The following is a 17478-nucleotide window of genomic DNA, read 5'->3' on the forward strand; positions in this document are numbered from 1 at the left end:
AACAGAACTGTGTCAAATTGGTAACTCTATCCAACTCATTACGAGTTTGTCAATAGATGGGTCAATCCAACTTGACTCATCTTATAGAGAGTTTAAAAAAATATAAATTCAATCCAACACATTACATGTTAATAGATTAAACAAATTAACTTACTTATATTAAAAAAATTATTAAAAATTATAAAATATATTATAATCTTATATTTTTTAAAATTACAACTACATTAATAATATTACAAAAAATGACAAAAAGAAAATAAACATTAACTACAATTAAATTAATCAACTTATAATATCAAATAATTTAAAAATTGTTACATAAAATATTTACAAATAATATCAAATCTATACTAAATATCATAATTCACAATTAATATGTATAAAATTTAGTAAATAATATAAATATATAATTACTTAAGTTAACATTTAGAGACTTAAAAATAAATAAAAATAAAAAATGAAAATTATACTAAGTGAACTAATTTATGAGTCAATCCACCTCATCACAAATCTAATAAAAAGTAATTCAAACTAATTTTTTTTATAATTAAAATCAGTCAAATTATTTTAAACCAATTCTACTCGAACTCATAGTTATAGTCGAGTAGCCACTCACTTTCACAGCTCTCCATGCAGACTTTCGTCACCAAAAGATTTTCATTCTTCCCAACAAATTTTCACGAGCTTACCAACAAATAGATATTTCTTCTCCTTTGGGTCCAACAGAGGTTGTCCCACTACCTTGTCACAAAATGACACCACAAATAATACTACATTACATGCTATACTATATACTAAAAAAATTATTTATATTGTTAGAATGTCTATTTCAAATTGGACTCTTTCAAAATTGTCCTTCTCTACCGAGATCGTTTGCAAACATAACCACAAAAAGTGACAATTGGAATTCATTCAAAGACTAGACAAATTTTGAGATAATCAAATAAATAAAACATACTAAATAAATAAAAAAAAACCTAAGTCAGATTACATTTATTAGAACACCATCCAAATGGTTCATCCAGATTTATCGTTAATCTAACTACATGTGTGTTGCTCTGCAGATTTGTTTCTTTATGCATCATAAAATGTTTACTATACTTCTTGTCCAGAATGAGTGTACATAGATTAACGAGTATTTGATAAATGTAAAATAGTAATATGTTCAGTTTAAAATGTCTTTATTTAATACAAGACGTAAATGTGATTAATTATTTGTTGGAGTAATTTATATTTAGTTTAATTGTTTAATATGAGATGCAATTGTTATTTATTCTTTATTGAAGTACTTTTAAAATAAGTTGCAAGTGTAATTTTTTTATTTAAATATTAAGTTTAGTTATTTTAAATAAGGGTGCATATAAAACAAACAGTTAATGATACTTTTTTAAAAAAACAATCATTTTATTAAAATATCATTAGTTTTAATAAAATAATAAGTAGTAAATTAATAAATTTAGACTACTAGAGTAGCTTAGTAGTTAAAGGAGGAGAAATTGGAAGTAGTAGAATCATATAACCTGCATTTGATTCTTATTATAATTATTTTTTATAATCTTTTCTATTTTTATCATAAAAAATGATAAATTTTAAAAGAAGTAGTACATTTAAAAAAGAAACTTATTTTTAAAAATTAAATTAATTTTTTTTTTGTTTAGTTGTATTTTTATCTTCAAGTATCACAATTATACACTTTTGACTTATTTAAGTTACATATATTATAATTTTGGCTTAATTGCACTTTTGGTCTTCCTAATTTAATGTAGGAGTAATTTTGGTCCTCATAATTTGAATTGCTTAATTTTGGTCCATAAATTTAAATAATGGGTAATTTTAGTCCCACAAACAGTTTACCATCCAAAAATTTAACAGGCATTAATGATGTGAATTTTATGCTAAATAAACATTAATTATATATCATTTAATTTCTTACGTGTCAAATTATTTAATATTCAAATTTTAAATTTTTTAAATTCCAATAACATTGAAAACAAAATGAAAAGGGTATTGATATCAATCGCAGTGAGAATTTTTCATTAAAATAGAATTTTTTTTTAATTTTTTTTTAATTTTTTTTTTGCATTTTGGATCTGAGCATGGTGTAAAACTGGATCTAGAAGGGTCTATTCTACTTTCAAAACGGCCTGTTCTCCATGCAACACTTGCAGAACAGCCCGTTCTCCTTTTAGAATGGGCCGTTCCGGATGCAAAAATACACAATGATGAATGGATCAAAATGGGCCGTTTTGCTTCCACGTTCCAGTTTCAAAATTAATAGACTATGCGTGCAAGCAAAATGACCTGTTTTGCTTGGAGAACGGGCCGTTTCAGTTGCAACATTAACACAACCTGAACTACAAACAGAAAAGAAAAAAAATTTAAACACTACTCATAATTCGGTTCTCCGGGAATTGAATTCTGAGCATGAACAGTAAAAGGTGCTACTTCTGTAAATAAATTGGAACAGGTGCTGTTTTGGTAAAAAAAATTTAAAAAAATTTTATTTCAGTAAAAAATTCTCGTAGTGATTGTTGGAAAGAAATGATACTGGTGGCGATCGTGGCGGAGGTGCTGGAGGAGTACACGACATTGCTGGTGAGGGTGCTGGTGAAGAAACAAAGGGAAGGGTACGGAGGATGAGAAAACGAATTTGAATTTAAAATTTTTAAAATTTAAATATTAAATAATTTGACACGTAAGAAATTAAATAATATATAATTAATATTTATTTAGCATAAAATCTAGATCATTAACGTCTGTTAAATTTTGGATGGTAAATTGTTTATAAGACTAAAATTGTCCATTATTTGAATTTATGGACCAAAATTAAGCAATTCAAATTATGAGGACCAAAATTGCTCCTACACTAAATTAGGAGGACCAAAAGTGTAACTAAACCTATAATTTTCATTCATATATTAAATAATATATATTTATTATTATTAAAATTAATAATATATGTAACTTAAATAAGTAAAAAATTATATAATTAAAATACTTGAATGACTCAAATCTCAAATCATACTATTGTAGTATTTGAGGACTAAAATTATTTACTTAAAATTTGAGGGATCAAAATTATACAACTGTGATACTTAAGATATTATATAACCTGCATTTGATTCTTATTATAATTATTTTTTATAATCTTTTCTATTTTTATCACAAAAAATGATAAATTTTAAAAGAAACTTATTTTTAAAAATTAAATTAATTTTTTTTTGCTTAGTTGTATTTTTATCTTCAAGTATCACAATTATACACTTTTGACTTATTTAAATTACATATATTATAATTTTCATTCATATATTAAATTATGTATTATTATTATTATTAAAATTAATAATATATGTAACTTAAATAAGTAAAAAATTATATAATTAAAATACTTGAATGACTCGAATCATACAAATGTAGTATTTGAGGACTAAAATTATTTACTTAAGATTTGAGGGATCAAAATTATACAATTACGATACTTAAAATATTAAAATTGTACTATTAAAATTTAAGAAACTAAAATCGTACAATTGTGATACTTAAATAACTAGATTTTATTCTATTTTATTAGTTCACATTCACTTATTTTATTTTATAATTTAGTTTTATATACCACCTCTAATTCATTTTACATGTTAAAATTAATTTTTTTTTTTATTTGAACATTTCCTACATGACTAGTACTTATTCATATCATATTTTTCCTCTAGTACAAATATAAAGGAAATGTTATTTATGGATTGACTTTACAAATACACAAGTAAGTAATTATTTTCATTTAAAAATCTTATCAATAATATTAATCTTATCAATAATAATATTATTTACAATTAAGGATTTGACATTGTAATTCCAAATGTATATTCTTTTATCAAACATCAGAATCACTAAAAGAATAATTATACAATATTTACAAAATTACATTTCTGTTTGCATAAACTAAAAATCAATAACTTAAAAAGAATTGCTTAAATAGAAAAATTGAAAAGAAGAGATAATGATGAAGAAAAAAATTATTAATAAAAAAAGAGAAAAATCATACACATTAATAGTTTATTATTTTTTGTCTAGACAGTTTTATTTTATTTATAATTTAATTGAAGTTAAACAAAATTAACATTAGAAGAGATCCTTAGAAAAATAAAAATAATATATGTCATTTAATTAAACTTTAGAAGAGATTCCTTAAAAAAAGAAAACGTAACATCGGTGACAATAACTAGATAATCTCATTCACCATCCCAAAGGAAATATTTATTTCAAAACAACCTACTTGAATATATAACCCCACTTTAATAAATAATACGTTCTAAAAACAGTCCCACAGTAGTATAAACTACAAAGCCTCGTCCACAGACAGCAACATAGTAACCACCAAACGCCTGGTTAGCAAATGTTCCAAAACCGGTTTCAACATGGTTGTTTCATTCAGCTGGTCACTGATGAAAAGTCCTTTAACCAGGCCAAAATCCACCTCCTATAAACCAATCGAAACAATTTCCTTGTTGGGCACTGCAGGCTAACTCTGACTCTTTTCGTTAGGACTCGGTCCCCTTGTCGTCTTGTTGACTACTTCCTAGTTCTTGTTCTTAGTTCTTAGTTCTTAGTGTTGGAGTTCAAGCGTGAAGTGAAGTCCTACATTGGTTAGAGTTGGGCATGTTGAGTAATATATAAGTGAGAAAGACCCACCTACCTAATGCCTTAAAGTTTTAGGTTATGTTGTGGTGTCAAGCTCACTTGTATGACTTACTCACTATCCATTGTGTGAAATGCTCCCGGCGTTAAAAACTCTCCAACACTTAGTTCTTAGTTCTTCTCAGCATTGCTTCTTCAATGAGTTAGTAGTCTCTTCCCTTCCGTTCCGCATTTGTGAAACACAATGGGTATGATGACTTGGGTGGTTCTTCTTTGCTTGCACCTCTTGTTCCGCGGGATGCACTGCCAGCAGATAAGTGACTTCGATAACCCCCTGGTTCTGCCACGTGTCACCCAGCTCGTGTATGCTCAAATCTCCAACATCACCTCTCTTCTGAATCATCAAATCAAAACCACCTCCAGTTTCTGCGTCAAAGACCCGTGAGTCACTTTGTTAGTAGCATGCATACCTTAAGGAGTGTTTTTTTTTTAATAATATACATTTTTTAGTTTTCTAACTACCATGGTATTCACAAGACTTGGCTTTGGAGAGAACTAATCTCTCTCAGGATCTTGACTATATTAAGATTATCTCTGACCGTCGTTTTATCAAATTTAAACTCGAACTTGAAACCTTGAGATTTGAAAATCAAATGCTGCACTAATTGGACCAACGAATATTGGTCTTCTAGGAGTTTATATTATTTATTTTGACAAATTCTTTATAGCTCAATTTTACAATAACTAATTTGTTAGGTGGAGACCAGATTATATATACTACTCTGGATTTATCATTTGAAGACTTAGGATTTCCAATGTAAGTGAAATATTATTTGGTCTAAGGGACTATTTGGAAAAGCTTCTTCAAAAGTATTTGCAGAAGAGAAAAATAAGAAGAAAAAATTAAAATAGGTTTCTTCATAAATTAAAACTAGCTCATGTATAAGTTAAAAATAAAATTTTGAAGAAATTAATAGGAGAAATTTTTTCTAAATTAATTTATTGAGAAACTTATTTCATTTTTTTCTCCTAACTAGAAGTCATTTCGAAGAAATTTACTCAAACATGTCTTTATTCGTCTCATGAAGATAGGAGTAATCTATTTTTCTTTTGGAAGGTGAAAATGTTGATGATGTTAGTTTTTCTTTTTTCAGGAACTAATTTAATGTACTAAAAGAATTCAATTGATCAACTTTTTCATCTATCAGAGATGACAATTGGAATTTCATCTTTCTTCCTCTCAGAATTAAACTGATAAACTTCTTCGTTTAATTTCTATTATGTAGAATTTCTCTGTTTTCTATTTTCTTCTACTCTGTTTCTATATAAACAAACAATGGGTTAAAGACTAACGTGATCGATTTGGATAGTAAAAAACAAGTCATTTAAAGTCTGTCTTCATTTTAAGGCTGCATTTGGTCCAACTTTTTTTTGTTTGAATTAAAAGTTATTTTAAAATTAAAGCTGTAACTTAGAAGTTAAAAATTTAAAACTAATGTAGAAGTTGTTTCAATATATATATATATATATATATATATATATATATATATATATATATATGATTATCCGTTAATTTAAATTAATGAAATGAAGTACTAAATGATTTTCAAATTTTTAAAAAATTTGCAAACTTGGTTGTTGAAATTTGATGTAGAACATGAATTATTGAACGGAGTAAGTCTAGCTTTACTCCTGGAGTAAACGGATCTCTCTATATATATATATATATTTTTTTTAAAGTTATAAGAGATGATCCCAAAAAGAGTGTGGAAATAAAGGAGAAAAAAGTGTGGAGAGAAAGATAAATGATCAGATGCTTCTTCTTTGTTACTTTTTTATATTTTATTTTGACTGCTTATGCTTGGGTCCTTGAATCTTGATTGAGGTTGTGTAATACTTATTTAATTATTTAAACATTTAAGGTTAGAGAAGTTGTGTGTTAGTCCTCTGAATTAATGGTGATGAATTTATGTGTCGCGGCTTCAGATGTAGTTTCAGGTGAATAAAACTTGTGAAGTATAACATTATTATCAATTACATGATGCATTAAAATGGACTCATAATATTGTGTAAAATTGAAACCGATTTGATTATGAAGTTTGCTTTTCTTATTTTAGGGTTGCTGATTGGAATACAGCATTTAATTTTTCTTCTGATTTGGGCTTTGTGTCTTCTTGCATTGTGAAGACTAAAGGTATGAACTCCAACAACCAAAGAGAAATGATACCATTTGTTCATTTTATTTCTTAAAGAGCGTAGAAAAAGAAATGACACAATTTTTCTCTTTTCTCTCTCATTTTCCTTTATTCTGTTTCTCAGTACCCAGTTAAACATGTTCAATGTGATATGATGTAAACAGAATCAAGTCCTTATTAGTAATTTTTAATATACTTTATCTACAAAATTAGAGATAAGATAGAGTAGTTAGTAATTTTAAATATATTAGAGATAAGATAGAGTAGTTAGTAATTTTAAATATATTAGAGATAAGATAGAGTAGTGGGGGATTGGTTATAGTCAGTTGGCTATATAATGTATTTTAATCCTGCTTTAGGGGTACAGTAATTCATTCATAAATTGGTATTCTCATCTTTCTTCTTCAAATATAACATTCGGATTCTTTTCTTCACATAGAGTCCCTATTTTCTATTAGTCCTTCGAATTCTTATTGAATTCCTAGTTCTGGTCATAACATTGGTATCAGAACGATTCATGGCCACAACCCGTAACTAACACAGCATGGCAGACATGGAAGAACGATTGGAGACCAAGCTGTCAGCACAGATTGATAAACAGATAATGCAACTTGCAGGCACGATTCAAGATTCCTTATCTGAAGCATTATCACAGAAGATGGAAGACCTATTCAAGACCCGGTTTGATTCAGGAAGTCACTCACCTTCCGTTAGCAAAAATTCTAATGGTGCCAGAGGCTCAAATCAATATTCTTGTGGGACACGACTTGCAAGAATTGATTTTCCGAGGTTCAACGGTGAAAACATCAATCAATGGATGTACCAATGCGAAAATTGTTTCTTGATTGATGCCACACCTGAGGATGTAAAGGTCTGGTTAGCAATTGTTCACCTTGAAGGCAAAGCTTTACAGTGGCACACGGCAATTTCCAAGAATTTGGCAAATCAACAACCGTCTTGGGAGGAGTATACGAAGATGTTGCAGGACCGATTTGGAGATGTTTGCGATGATCCCATGGCAGAACTTATGAAGTTAAGACAGGAGAAAGGGGTCAGCGAATATCATGAGGCCTTCGATGCAATAATTTCCAGATTAGACTTTACAAAGGAGTACCGGCTAAGTTGCTTTTTGGGAGGACTCAAACACGAAATCCAAATGATGGTACGCATGTTTAGACCTGACAGTGTTCGGAGAGCATTCTCATTGGCAAAGATGTATGAGGCTTCCCAACCCCAGGGACCGGTGGCAATTGCCTCAAAACCCTTCTCTTTGAATTCAAGAAACAACAAGAACGTTATGAATTCAAGACCATTGCTGCCCACATCAACAGACCAAGTCAAGTATAATCAGCCAGAATTCACCTCGAATAAAGCAAAGCCTTACAGAAATCTGACTCCAACCTACATGGCTGATAGGAGATCAAAAGGACTGTGTTACTTCTGTGATGAACCATACTCACAGGCGCATAACCTTACACACAAGAAGCTACAACTACATGTTATTGAAGTGGAAGAAGCATCGATTGACCCACCATTCGAAGAAGAACTGCCTGATTCAGACTCAGCTGACATGGGTGAACCACAAATTTCGGTACATGCCTTGACAGGCATCCCCAACTTCAAAATTATGTGAATTACTGGTTACTACAACAAGAAACCCTTGCATATTCTTATAGACAGTGGCAGTACACACAACTTCCTGGACGTCCACATTGCCAAGAAGTTAGGTTGTCGAATAGACAATTTGGAGCCTATGCATGTTATGGTAGCAGACGGCAGCAAGTTAAATATAGATGGGTGGTCAAAGATTTTAAATGGACAATACAACAAACAATGTTTACATCGGACATGATGTTATTATCGCTGGGATGCTGTGATTTAGTCTTGGGGAATTGAATGGCTTATAACCTTGGTTGACATCACATGCAACTTTGATAAATTAAGTATGCAGTTTTATGCACAAGGCAGAAAGCATGTTTTACGAAGTGCTCAGCTACAAGGAATGAAGACCGTGAGAAGAAAACAGTTCGGAAGAATTCTTAAGAAAGGAGTATATATTTCAATGATACAATTATGCAACCAAGAAGGTGCTTTGTTAAACACTCTGACAACACACGGCCAGCTACCTGTGCCTTACACCAAAGATACAATACATCCTTGGGGAATTTGAAGATGTCTTCCAAGAACCAACGCAATTGCCACCTGTCAGATCAGACCATGATCATAAAATTCCCCTCATTCAGGGCAGCAACCCTGTAAACAAAAGACCCTACAGGTATGCGAAACAGCAGAAGGATGTCATAGACAAGCTGGTCAAGGAATACTTGAATACAGGTATCATTCAAGCTAGCAACAGCCCTTATGCTAGTCCCGTAGTTCTGGTAGGGAAAAAGGATGGAAGCTGGAGACTTTGTGTTGATTATAGGGAACTCAATAAAGCTACTGTTAAGGGTAAATTCCCAATTCCCCTTGTGGAAGACCTCTTGGATGAATTGCATGGATCCACCATCTACTCAAAAATAGACCTACGATCAGGTTACAACCAGGTCAGAATGCACCCTATGGACGTCCACAAGACTGCATTTAAAACTCATGGGGGGCACTATGAGTATCTAACCAATGCTCCAGCAACCTTTCAAGGCCTTATGAATTCTGTTTCAAGAGTACCTGAGACAATTTCTCCTAGTTTTCTTTGATGATATATTGATATACAGCAAGAGCATTGAAGATCATATGCAGCACTTACAACTGGTACTCCAAACTATGAGACAGAATAACTTGTTTGCAAGGAAGAGTAAGTGTTATTTTGCTGTCACCAAGGTAGAGTACTCAGGTCATTTTATCAGTGCAGAAGGCGTGTCAACTGATCCTTCAAAAATAGAGGCTGTTAAAAATTGGCCACTTCCGGCAACTCTCAAACAACTCCGAGGGTTCCTTGGTCTAGCAGGCTACTACAGAAGATTTGTAAGAGGTTATCGTGGCATTGCAAAACCACTCACTGAACTATTGAAAAAAGACAACTTCACTTGGACAGTGGAAGCCAAGCAAGCATTTCAAAAATTGAATTCCTAGTTCTGGTCATAACACAATGTGACCCGTGTTTCGTTAGAAAATAGAAAATCTGAATGTGCTCATTCCATTGTTATGAATTTCTCTTCTTTAGCACTCTGTTTCTATTCTAATACCACTTTTCTTATGCTTTGGAATCTGATGATTCTAATGTAAAACAGGAGATATTACGCAACGCGTGTGTTCAGCAGCAGAAATAAAGTTTTACTTGAGTAGCTTATTGGAGAGATCGAGTGACAACTATTTAAAGCCTAACAAGAACTGCAATTTAAACTCATGGGTATCTGGTTGTGAGCCAGGATGGGCCTGTAGTGTTCTCACAAGCCAGCAAGTTGACCTAAGAAATTCACTGGAGATACCTGCCAGAACTACAAACTGTCAAGCATGTTGTGAGGGTTTCTTCTGTCCTCATGGAATCACATGCATGATACGTAAGTGTGACGAGAGACTTCTATATGCTTTTCTTCATTACTGAACTGCAAATATCTTCTGTATGATTATATACAAATTTTTTAATCAGCATTTTCCTGCTTCATAAGAATGTTTATTGTAAAGGAGTAGGTCTTCACAAACAATTTGTTTCTGACAGAATTTAGTGAGAATTTACAAAGATTGAAGTGTGATTATTGGATAAGAAAATGTGGTGGGAAGTGGGAACCACTTATCTATCCAAATGTTAATAACAATGCCAATTCATTCAAGCAAAAAATTCTGACAAAAAGATACTGTCTCTCTATTTCATTGTAAAAGTGGTTTTGAAACTATATCTGATATTATGCTCTTCATTAAAATTAAAAAAAAAATGTCAGTCATTTTCCTTTTCTGCAATGATATCTGTAGAAAAATTAAAACAGTGACATTATATGTAATAACTATACTGATTATCAGTATCTATTATCAGTATCTATGGAAATGATGTCCCTAACACTTTGATCTTTTTGTGGCATTTGAAATATTTTTCTGGAAGCTTGCCCTCTAGGTTCCCATTGCCCTCTTGCTACACTCAATAAAGAAACTGGTGTTTGTGAACCGTGAGTTCTAATTCTTGCTATGTGATCAGTCACTCTGTTAATATATACAGTTATTACTTGCATGTTTTGTGTAGAATATTAATTGACACCTGACAGATACTTCTGCAGATATCTGTATCAACTGCCTCCAATGCAGCCAGATCATACCTGTGGAGGAGCAAATATTTGGGCTGATGTTAGTAGCAGTCGTGAGATATTTTGTTCAGCAGGATCGTATTGCTCCAACCCTACAAAAAGAATTCCTTGCAGTAGTGGGTATTATTTTGTCCCAACCTGTGGTTACTCCTAATAAATTGCAAAAGTTGGATCCTGGATGAAGTAATCCAAAGCATTTAAGATATTAGATATGACATTTCATAGTTGCACTTGAACGCATCATACTTTAATCTAGTCAGCAAAAGCTGATCACTTTATTCACAAGTATAATGCCTGTACTATTATGCTCTTTTAATGGTTATAAAAACAATTATGCTGCCTTTGTGTTCATTACCCTGATTCTTTGAAACTTCTCTCTTGAAATTTCAGGCATTACTGCAGGATGGGTTCTACATCTGAGCAAAGTAAGATCTCATGGATTGTGAATTATGGCAATAACACATGGCACATGTTTCCGGTTACATATGACCATTTACTGTTTGACTTTGTATTGTAGGATGCTTCAAGTTGAGTTCGTGCAACTCAAATACTGTGACCCAAAATATGCATGCATATGGAATCATGCTCATTGTAAGTTGTTACAACTTAATTTGATGGATTATGGAGTAGGCACAATAATTTATATATGTGCATTTTTCAGGATCCTAGATTTCTATTGTTATTTGGGTGATTTCTTTTTTATATATGAATTGGGGCTTATTAAGGGATTTTAGTAATGAGTAATGTTACATGTATAACAAAAACTGTACAATAATTTGTACCGTATTACTTTTGTGTTTATTTTTCTCCATCATTGATAAATATCTCTCTCAATAATAAATGAAATGATGGAAAGAGATAAATCAGAAGTGATGTATGATTTTAGTTGTACATGTAGCATTACTCTAGTAATTTAGTGTTAAAAATGTCGACATTGACTATGAATATATGGCCAGAATGGTCTTTATGAGATTTGGGTGATCATTCACCCTTAGAGCTAGCTTTTGAGAGTAAGTTGGGCGCAGTCTGCTTCTAATATGGAATCGCTGAATCAGAGCCTATCTAGTCTGTCTCCCTTGAGCTAACTATTAGGAGTAAGTTAGGCCCAATCTGTTTTTAATATTTAAAATTGCTTAATGACCAATCTGGGACTGCCTACATAAGGATGGCTATGTACTGAGTTTTAGAGACTCTACCTGAAATGTAATATTGAAAATTTTCCTGCACTTCAACTTCTCCATCTGTAACTACTTCCCTGTTTGCTATTTCTATTCCTTTTAAATTCTTATTTCCTTCATTTTGTCCCATACCCATTGGATCATTTAGACCATTGCCTTATATTTTCCATTTGTTATTGAGGAACCAGTACCAACAATTTGTGACTAAAGAAGCCATATGGAAACATACCCAGAAAAGAATTTCTGATATTTTATGCTTCCTGCCTTTTGTTCCTTTTCCATCACAAGCACAGATGATATTGGAATTATGGCTAATGCTTAATTGCTTGTCCCATACAGAAGTGAAAACATACAAGTTCACACATTCAGACCATCTTAGTAGAAGTTAACAACAGTTCTTAACTGCTTATGCAGGCTGCTTTGAGTACTTTGCTACTCATTATCTACAGCTGTTCCGACCAAGTTCTCACTACCAGGGAAAGGAGAATGGCTAAGTCGAGAGAAGCAGCAGCCATAAGTGTAAGGAAGACTGCAAATGCACGCCAAAGATGGAAAAAGGCAAAAGATCTAGCTAAGAAGGGTTCAAGTGGACTGCAAGCTCAACTATCACGAACATTTTCTAGGAAAAAGGACTTTGTAGACATCGAAGAAATTAAAATTTGGAATCAACTATCTACTGAAACAGATATTGAATTGGTTTCAAATTCACATCCGATTACCACAACCATGGTCAGTAGTTCATCTGCAGTGTCAAAGGAAAAGGGAAAAGAACCCAGTGATATGATGCAGATGATGCATACAGAAAATGATCCAAATATTAGGAAAAATGTTCATGTAGAAATAGAAACTAGAGATAAAAATGTTACAGCAAGTGTGTCTAAGGAAAAGCAACCGCATACACATACCCAAATTTTTAAGTATGCATATGCTCAACTTGAGAAAGAAAAGGCTCAGCAAGAAGAAAACAGGTACCTTACCTTATCAGGAGTAATTAGTATGGCTACCAAAAGTGAACAAAGGAAAAGGCCTTTAATTGAAATATCTTTCAAAGATCTAACTCTCTCTTTGAAAGCACACAATAAACATATATTGAGATGTGTTACAGGGAAAATTAAACCTGGCCGCATCACTGCTGTTATGGGTCCATCAGGTGCTGGCAAGACAACTTTTCTTTCAGCAATAGCTGGGAAGGCATTTGGGTGCAAGGTGACTGGTTCCATTTTTATAAATGGAAAGAATGAATCGATCCACTCCTATAAGAAAATTATTGGCTTTGTGCCACAGGATGATATAGTTCATGGAAACCTGACTGTGGAAGAAAACTTTCGGTTTAGTGCACTGTGCAGGTAAATAACACGGTTGGAAATTCCAACTGCTGTATATTGTAATTCTTTTATTCTTTTATTTTTTTTCAAGTTTATGCTGTTAAATTTGGTGGCCTAGATGTATCTTTTCTTCTTCTTTCCTATTTAATCAAGGATCAAATTTTAGTTCCAATTATACTCTTTCACTGACTTGCTTTCTGATCACTTCACTTTAAGTGGAATTGCTGGTATATGTTGGGAAAGATACCAAATATAATCATTTTATACAAGGCTAGTAGATAATTAATAATCCTAGGATCAAATTTTCCCCACACTTTGCATAATCACAATGAGACAATATAATGAATAACTTTCATTATAATTAATGAGAATACAACAATAACAATACTACTAATAATAATAATCTCACAAAAATTGTGGCTAAACACTCCATATTTCACTCAAAAGGATTCTCTCATGTAGAAGTGAGGTTAAAATTCTTTCACAAACTCTTTACGTTTTTGTTTTTCAAAAATGATGATATGTAAACAACGTAAAACATACGCTTTTATAACAAAACTTGATAACTATACAAGAAGCCTAAAGTGAAGGAGAGTTTTTCTCCTTTTCCTTTCCATTGATTTTCTATAAAATCTCTTTTTCTCTCTTTTCTTATTTTTATTTAGTATTATTTTGATTTATCTCTCCTTCTTTTTCTCTCCTTTTAAAGAGGAAAACCCATCAATCTCCCCCTTTTGATTTAGGTGGAAGGCTCTAGCAGTCCAGAAACTATTTTGTAGAACTCGTACTTATCCTTAGGTAAGGACTTGGTCATCATATATGAGCTATTGTGATCAGTATGGATTTTCTCAAGCTTTAATTGCTTTGTTTCTAGTATATCATGTATCTAATGTCACATCGATCTGCTTTGACCTTGAGTACAAACTCGAATTCTAGCTCATGTTGATTGCTCTCTGACTATTGCAATGCATGATGTATTTCTTTTGTTTATGTCCTAACTCATGCAAGAAAGGCTTTATCCATAGCATATCTTTGCAGGCTTCTATTATTGCAATGAACTTTGCCTCTGTGGGAGACGAAGCAACACACTTTTGTAACTTTGATTGCCACGATACCACTCCCTTTGAAAATGTAATCAAGAATCTAGAAGTAGATTTCCTAGAATCAATATTCCCACCATATCTACATTTGTGTAGCCAATAAATTCAAGTCTTCTATTTCCAAAGCATAAATTCATTTTGGAAGTTCCTCTGAGATATCTTAAAATTGACTTCATAGCATTCTAGTGCTCTCTTCTTGGATTAGCCAGATATCTACTAACAACACCAATTGCATGTGTTATATCTGGTTTTGAACACATCATTGCATGCATTAAGCTTCCAAAAGCTGAGGCATATGACACCTTGCGCATCTCCTCCTTTTCAATTTCACTTGTAGGACTTTGCTTTGAGCTTAACATAAAATGACTAGCATGTGGAGTAGTAACAGGCTTTTCTTTCTCCATGTGAAACTGCTCTAATAACTTCATGATATATTTTTCTTATCATAACTACAACTTTTGTTCCTCCCAATCACAACAGATAGACATACCAAGAATATGCTTCGCGGGTCCCAAGTCTTTCATAGCAAGACTTCTTCATATCCTTCTTCAGCTTGCTGATCTTCTCACTATTTTGTCCTATGATTAACATATCACCAACATACAAAATTAGTATGATGAACTCACCATCAATAAATCTCTTCACGAATACACAATGATCAGAAGTTGTCCTTCGGTATCCATGTTCAATCATGAAGGAATCAAACTTCTTGTACCATTGACATGGAACCTGCTTAAGTTCATATAAATTCTTCTTTAGCTGACATAATAAATCTTCTTTGCCTTTGACTTTGAATCCCTCTGGCTGCTCCATGTAAATTTTTTCTTCTAAATTTCCATGAAGAAATGCAGTTTCACATCTAGTTAATGACATTTTTACCACTGGTGAAAAAATCTTTTCAAAGTCAATACCTTTTTCTAACTGAAGCCTTTCATGACTAACCTCGCCTTATACCTGAGTTGTGAGCTATTCTACTCAATCTTCAATTTGTACACCCATTTGTTTTTAAGTTTTTTTTTAACTTTCGGTAACTCTATCAACTCATAAGTTTGGTTTTCATGCAAGGATTGCATTTCTTCTTGAATGGCTTTTAACCACTCTCCCTTGTGGTCATCCAACATAACTTCTTCACAAGACTTTGGTTCTCCCCCATTAGTGAGTAGCACATATTCTGTTGTAGGATATTTGGTTTGTGGTTTAAGCATCTTGATTGACCTTCTTAACTGGGGCTCTTGAATACCTTGTTCTTCTTCCTCATAGTCTTTAGTCATATCATCATTGGTACCACCATTCTTGTTACCATCATCTATTTCTTCATTTGGATTGTTATCACTTGGTGATTCATTTTCTATATCCCCAACATCTTCTATTGCATCTCCCCCGAAATGCTTTATAAGAGGAACTGGACCTAAGTTGATTGGATGTTCTCTAGAACTAATAGGTTTAACACCCTTCTGAATATCTTCAATATTCTAGTCTTCAAAGAAAACAACATCTCTACTTTTAATAATTTTTTATCAACAGGATCCCAAAGCCGGTACCCAAATTCTTCATTTCTGTATCCCAAGAAGATGCATTCATTTGACTTGAAGTGGAGTTTTGATCTCTCATCTTTTGGAACATGAAAAAATGCTCTACAACTAAACACCTTTAAATGGTTGTAAGTTAGATCTTTACTTGTCCGAAACTTGTTTGAAACATCACCATTCAATGGAGCTGAAAGGGATAAGTTGATCAAATCAATTACAGTCATTAGAGCCTCACCTCAAAAACTCTTGGATAACTTGGCATGAGATAACAACGTTCTTACTTTTTCAACAATAGTTCTATTCATCCTCTCAGTCACTCCATTGTGTTGAGGTGTCTTCGGAACAGATAGTTCATGTCAGATTCCACTACTCATATAGTAATTGCTAAAAGTTCCCATAAATTCTTCATTGTTATCAGTGTGAACACACTTTAACTTAATTCCAATTTATCGCCCAACACTAGCATGAAACTATTTGAATAGTAATAGTACAAACACTTAATCTTTTGTTTTGAGGGCATATGCTCAAACCTTCCCAGAGTGGTCATCAATAAAGGTAACAAAATACCTTGCAACTCCATGATTGCTAGTGGTCATTGGACCACAAACATCAGAATGCACCAAATCTAAAATATTTGGTCATCTATGTGGGGCCTTGTAGCAAAATGAAGCTCTATGTTGTTTTCCAGCCAAACAATGTGTACATGGCTTAAGTGATGTTTTTGATCCTTTCACACATGTCAGTGTATCTTTTTTAGCTAGAATTTGAAGCCCCTTCTCACTCTTATTTACGAGCCGTTTATGCCATAGCTTGATCGAGGAGTCTTCTTCGAAGCATTAATGCAACTAGTACTGACTTTGGCTTTTATCACATAAAGAGTGCATGCTTTCTTGCCTCGGGCTATCACTAGGTAACTTTTTGTTAGCTTCCATTTTCTATCCCTAAATACACCAGTATAGCCTTCTTCATCTAGTAGGTCTGTAGATTTTAGATTGACACATGTTAGGAACATGTATCACATCTTTCAATATTAAGCGACAATCAATGTTTGTTTCTAGGCAAACATCTCCTTTATCCACAATCTTGGATCTATTATCATTCCCCATCCTCACATGACCAAAATCAGTGTCTGTATAAGAAGAAAAGAAATTCCTTTGTGAGGTTACATGAAATGATGCACTAGAATCCACGATCCAACATGTATCTTGTGATGTCAAATTAACAAGACCATCACCGCAAACAAGATTACCTCATTACCTCACCATTTCCTTGCTGCTCTCT

The 17478-nt window shown here is 32.5% G+C and overlaps 1 protein-coding gene across 10 annotated transcripts in view; it reads left to right on the forward strand.

The window, feature by feature from the left end:
• Positions 1-4358: 4358 nt before the first annotated feature.
• Positions 4359-17478, forward strand: part of LOC109805696 (ABC transporter G family member 24) — a 48684-nt gene continuing 35564 nt past the window's right edge. For 3 of the 10 annotated variants that reach the window (XR_014428123.1, XR_014428124.1, XM_083060514.1), the window contains exons 1-8: positions 4359-5076; positions 6753-6829; positions 10061-10330; positions 10867-10930; positions 11027-11185; positions 11456-11490; positions 11583-11656; positions 12658-13589. Coding sequence is in view for 7 of the 10 variants with exons in the window: in XM_083060514.1 (XP_082916640.1) it covers positions 4880-5076; positions 6753-6829; positions 10061-10330; positions 10867-10930; positions 11027-11185; positions 11456-11490; positions 11583-11656; positions 12658-13589 (1808 nt within the window). In the remaining 3 variants the exon portion in view is untranslated. Of the gene's footprint in view, positions 5077-6457; positions 6634-6752; positions 6830-7372; positions 10331-10866; positions 10931-11026; positions 11186-11455; positions 11491-11582; positions 11657-12657; positions 13590-17478 lie in introns of those variants that run through there. The other 7 variants (XR_014428125.1, XM_083060513.1, XM_083060511.1 and 4 more) reach the window with 7 other exon arrangements.

This window comes from Cajanus cajan, chromosome 7, assembly GCF_000230855.2.
Source record: "Cajanus cajan strain Asha chromosome 7, NIPB_CcT2T_4, whole genome shotgun sequence".
In the NCBI taxonomy this organism is placed as follows: Eukaryota; Viridiplantae; Streptophyta; class Magnoliopsida; order Fabales; family Fabaceae; genus Cajanus; species Cajanus cajan.